Source organism: Anneissia japonica, unplaced genomic scaffold, assembly GCF_011630105.1.
Source record: "Anneissia japonica isolate Jap-2015-1 unplaced genomic scaffold, ASM1163010v1 scaffold6403_len8174_cov114, whole genome shotgun sequence".
Classification (NCBI taxonomy): Eukaryota; Metazoa; Echinodermata; class Crinoidea; order Comatulida; family Comatulidae; genus Anneissia; species Anneissia japonica.
The window spans coordinates 1-5,537 of NW_022757966.1; the positions used below are offsets into that span (position 1 = coordinate 1).

The following is a 5,537-nucleotide window of genomic DNA, read 5'->3' on the forward strand; positions in this document are numbered from 1 at the left end:
GTATTTCACTTGATTGTATTTCAACATTGACAATGGTACAAATATATTTAATACACAAGGACTACTGTATTATCTTAATCAGTTACATGCAGCCTTTAATACAAAGAGTACAAACATTGCTGTAAAAAATGTCTTGTAATTTAAAAAATTTATAATCTATGTATTAATTTTGTAGAATTGAGCTTCAGTAAAGAAATTAGAAATTCCTACGCACTCCAAGCATTAACCACTGACATGGGAACTGAGCAAATGCGAAAGTATTTCATGACGAAAGGTAAGCTGAGAGGCAAACATGAGGTCGGAAAGTTTCTCTCATGGCAGAGAAAAAATGGACCTTTAAAGGATGTAGACTTTGGATACGAAGCAACAAAGATTTTCATTGACGATGTGGACATCGACTCGTTTGATATTACCGTCCTGATGTCCTTAATTCAACATTGCTTTACTCCTCAAGGCGATAAATTGTGGGAGAATCCACCAGATGTTCAAGACAAGTCTGAACTGGCAAATTTGAGACGCATTCAACTGTACAAAGAAAGTACTTTAGACTGCAGTCATAGCAACAGGACTACAGATGTAGAGTTTGAGAAACAGTGGAAGGAACTTGCCACGATCTTTAGAAATATCGGAGTTACCAATGAAGACATTCAGAAATACCACAAGCTAAGCATAGCACAACCAGTTAGAGGTAAAACTTACTTCATAGAGTTTGTACTTTGAAATATGGAACAAATGAATTTGATATTATTAATTTCTATATTGCATCAGGCAGCTCTATCCGATTGATAACATACTAAACTGCTAAAGAATGAATAATTAAGATTGCAACTAAACGTCTTGCCATTGAAACCAACTATAACATAGGGTAACCAATTTTGATTTTCCTTTGTTACTTATAAAATAGGGTTTGAGCAGGAAAACGTTGAAGAAATCAGAAATTTCCAAGTTATTCTATCAGCTGTCGTTGATGTCGGCACTGTAACTATGAGGGAATACTTCTTGGAGGTTGCTAATCAAGGCAAGACAAAACAAAACAAGGCTACTAAACTAGACAAAAAAGAAGTTGGACGATATCTGATGAATGAGAAAGGAAAAGGTAGCTTCAAAAATGTAAAAATTACTCCTGAGCAGAACGCAAAGATGTTCACACCAACAGCTGACATTGACACGTTCGATATCTCAATTATGTTTTTGATCATCCGTAACTGTTGTTGTAGCATTCCATACTCATTTTGGAAAGACCCAGATAGATTGCCTAGCTTGGTGCACATCCATGAATACAGGAACACAAAGCTTGCACATGCTGCCAAAAGTAGAATGTCAAATAAAGATTTTGAGATCGAATGGAAGAAAGTGAGAGCAATGCTACACGCTGCTGGTGCTTCTTTAAATGACATTGACAAATATATGGGGCTAAGATTTATAAACTAAACGAATACGCCTACAGGCAAGGAAAGGCGAAACAGGTATGGTTAGATATTACTGTACTATGATGTACAACACTCAACCGACGTCATGGAACTGACTCACTGACGTCATCATAACTGAATCAAAATTTTGTGCAATGCATGGATTTTCTTTGTTGTGTATTTGTAAATTCGATAATGAAACAATTATTTAAATTGATGTAGTACTGTATAATATAATATTTTACTTTTCGTGAATTTCTGATGTTTTCAATTTTAAGTAGCTCTTCCTGTGATGAAAAATGCAACCCATGGGTAATGTGCACGGAGTAATTTGAAAATGAGCAAGATTATATAGGCCATAAGTAGAATAAATACTGTAGTGCCAAAATCGATCACTGGGTTACTTTCCGTGGTCCTATTCTTCACTGTGTGCTTCAAACAAGCCAAAAGCGTGTTGTGATTTAGGGTTAAAATTAAACCCTGTAAACAGACCTATACAGGAACGTATCCAGCCCCTTGTAAACAGTGTTAGATTTCTAGTGCTTTTTCTTGCTAGCCATTACAAATTCTTTCCTGGGATCACTCAAAATGAATACTGTACTTCTAAAATATGTGAATATGTGCACGTTATATACATATAATTTGGTGTTGATTAAAAATGCTCGGTACAATTTTTAATTGACTGCATAGGTTTGTGACCCGGGCTCTGATAGAAACCTACCATAAACGTCTATCAATAAAAGTCACCCGCTAAACTGATAGCGATCCAGTGGAATATTCGTTAGATTAATCAATTTTCACTATACACGATAATGCAAAAATTGAAATTTTCGGATTTATAACGGCTACCGCGCAGGGGGTGGAAAAATATCAGCTTAAATGGTCTTTAATTCATAAATCCCAGGACATGTCTTGTAAGATACAGAACTGTGATATTGTAATGTTCAGTTCGGTTTGTATCCTTTTGTATGTGTTTATAAAGTTGTGTTTAATACTACTACTACAGTAGTAGTACTGTAATAATAATAATAATGATGGTGGTAATGATAATAGGTAATATTAATAATACAGTAGGCCTATTAACATTTGTTGGCGCTTCATTTTGCCTATAATGGTGATGTGATGATGATGAATAGTATCCCAGGAGGAACTAAAAACTTTATCATAGACATGTTAAAATGTTAAGGATTGCACGCGTCCTGATGCCTGACTCATGACCTATGGTAGAAGAAGTCCATTGTTATAAATCATAGAGGTGAAATGGTTCACAGATCCTTGGTGTTCCCCAGCTGGAAAGGGAACAACCTCACCCCCGCTCGGTGAAAGGGGACTCCGCTCGGTACCACGTACCTCGCATAACGGGCCCCCCTTCCCCTTTCAAAGTCCTGGCTACGTCCCTGGAACTATAAAAATAACTCCCCAAGGTTGGTTAATTCTTATTTAAGCTATGCTGAATTTAACATAGTATCCCAGGAGGAAATAAAACTTTATCACAGACATGTTAATATTTTAAGAATTGCATGCGTCCTGATGCCTGATTCATGACATGGTCGATAGAAGAAGCCCATTGTTATAAATCAGTCAGGTAAAACGGTTATTGGGTTTTATCGTCAATAACATTCGTAAGCGTGCCGTACTTATTTTGCATGATAATAGAGAGCTAGTGAACCAAAGAACAGCATTATAAAAGTACATTTCAATTGTCCTGCAAATTTAGGGCTTTCTGCTGCCAAGTTTTGTTTCTGTGTTTTGTTCTGATCATTGTGTTTTGTAGCCTTTTAAGAGTCATGTGGCATCACCCGATTTTTTTGCGGCTAAGTTTCATCTTTGTTTCTGTACACTGCAGTGATTCGTTATTGATTACTTCACAGGGGAAATAAAACATTTGCGTATCAACAGACAGTGCTCATCAAAATACTTTTCCTACGTGATGCGTAGTGTTTACTTGCTAAAAACTTTTTGTATTTTGACTGACGACTGATGGCTCCTCCACGCATAAATTTCCCACGACCTAATTTTTGGTCACGACCGCTCACTAATATAGGCCTAGTACTTTAAAAAGTAGGCCCGAAAAAAATCAACTACTAATTGATGTATACATTTATAGGTGGAATTGATTCATTTCCTTTATTTAACAGTTAGAATCAATTTCATTTAAGTTCAGTAACTGTTTGCTTATTTTAGATATTACTTTGACCCTCTAAGTTGATTAGGATAAATTCAACCCCCTAGCTCGGTATAGTTTATAGACCAATAAAATATTTTGATAGAAGTTAATTGAGAATTGTTATATAATATTTCATGATAGATCTATAATGTTCTAAGTTGTTCTGCTTTTGTTTACTAAATTAAGCAGTTGAATAATAAATAAATTATAGTTGTGAATATTGTCAAAATAGGAAACAAAGCAATATGAAAGGACAGTAAATTGATTGATTTCATTGCCATGGTAACAATATTTGTTATATATAGTGCTTCACAAATTATTTGTATGTTGATGTACGGCAAGTTTTATTTAAATATGGAAACTGGTTTGATTGTTGGCAATCTGTGGTGACTGTATTCTGTGTACCACATGCTGTTACACATCATGTTTCGCTGGGCATCTAGTGTTTGTCTTTAGATAACCAGTAATCTTACTTATGGCCTACCCAACACACATGGCGATATCCAACTAAAGTCAACCAATAGAATGAACAGGAGTACCTGTAATGTTAATAGTCTATCCATTTAATTTACATGGAGTCTTCAATTTTGAAACTTACGACCTTCCTGCATTGTTATAACCTTTATCCTGATTGGTTGAATGCTCCTGTTCTTTGTCTTACTCATGTTGGATCACATGTCCTATTGGACATAATATAAAATATTGATAAAATATTTTAAATTTACTTACATTTGATGTAAACAATGTTGCTTGGGTTTTGGGTTGTCACTTAAATTTCCCTGATTATTCACAAATGTTTTTAAGGAGTTCGTTGTTTTTGTAGTGGTTATTGTTACACAAGTCGTAAACAAATTCCTAATTCTTATTGGATGTTGTTGTTTGTTTAGATTGCAATATGACAATAGCATCCAATCAGAATTAGGAATTCGTAACCAATATCAATACTGTAGTTCATTTTTTTTGGTGGGAAATGGGTGGTAACAAAAGGAACTAAACTGCAATATAAATTAGCTTTTGCTGGAACTTATGATTTGTTTCTCTACCCACAATCCTCAAGTATTATTAAATATACCGTTATTTGTGAAATAGAAGCTAAATGAAATTGTAAATTTGTCAGCAAAATCTAAATCTTGAGCTAAGATTATGCTATTAGTATAACAAGACTCTTGATGCGAGGAAATAGTCACACATAGGACTATACCGTATTTGTGTTATAAGGCCAAGACAGATATTATAAAAAAAAATTTTATTATCATCCAGTAATTTAATTATTAAAATTGGTTTTCATGGAAAATAAAATATGATTGTTAAAATAGAAATTATATCCTAATGGAAGGAATGTAAATTTTATTGGATGAAGATGTCGTACATCGGATATGTTATTACCTCTCAGGGCTCTGTGTTGATGTGTAACGAAAGGTTAAAGGTTATAGAATTGTTAATAATGTCATCATCATAAATTTCCAAATGCTCAATAAATCATGGCAAAATTATTTGTTAACTGTTGAATTTTATTCATTTCTGATTCATCTACTGCAATGATGTCAAGAATTGATATTTTGAGTAAAAAAATATAAGGCATTTAGGTGTAAAATAATAATCAGTGGCATATCCATGATTTAAGGAAGTGGGATGGGGGTGCTCATGAAATCAAGAGTCCACCACGTGAGTGTTACCATGGTTGCTGGTGACGTAAATTTTCAGTATTTTGTACCTCTGGTTGCCCGGAAATGGAATTGAAATTATCTTTTAAATCTTTTTATTGACAAATTGACAAACAAAAACCTGAATTAATTAAGCCTTAATATAGGTGCACTTGAATACTTACAATTACAAAAACTACCATATTTTTATCCACGTAAGCCCACAATTGTTGGGACTCAGGTGAGAAAATGTTAAGAATTTTGAGAGCCCGAAAGTAGTACTTGAATACTGTATTACAATTATAAAATCTAATATAT

The 5,537-nt window shown here is 34.1% G+C and overlaps 1 protein-coding gene across 1 annotated transcript; it reads left to right on the forward strand.

Annotated features, from left to right (window-relative positions):
* The first annotated feature begins 171 nt into the window (after nt 1-171).
* Nucleotides 172-1,693, forward strand: LOC117124953. The gene is made up of 2 exons (XM_033271297.1): nt 172-688; nt 905-1,693. Exons 1-2 carry the CDS (start codon nt 235-237, stop codon nt 1,429-1,431), a joined length of 981 nt encoding a protein of 326 aa, XP_033127188.1. The 5' UTR covers nt 172-234; the 3' UTR covers nt 1,432-1,693.
* The last annotated feature ends 3,844 nt before the right edge of the window (nt 1,694-5,537 follow it).

Excerpts from the sequence above, each read along its gene's own strand:
- LOC117124953 (XM_033271297.1), top strand. The coding sequence starts at position 235 with ATGGGAACTGAGCAAATGCGAAAGTATTTCATGACGAAAGGTAAGCTG. Across the intron at positions 689-904 it reads CATAGCACAACCAGTTAGAG|GGTTTGAGCAGGAAAACGTT; the intron begins GTAAAACTTACT and ends CTTATAAAATAG.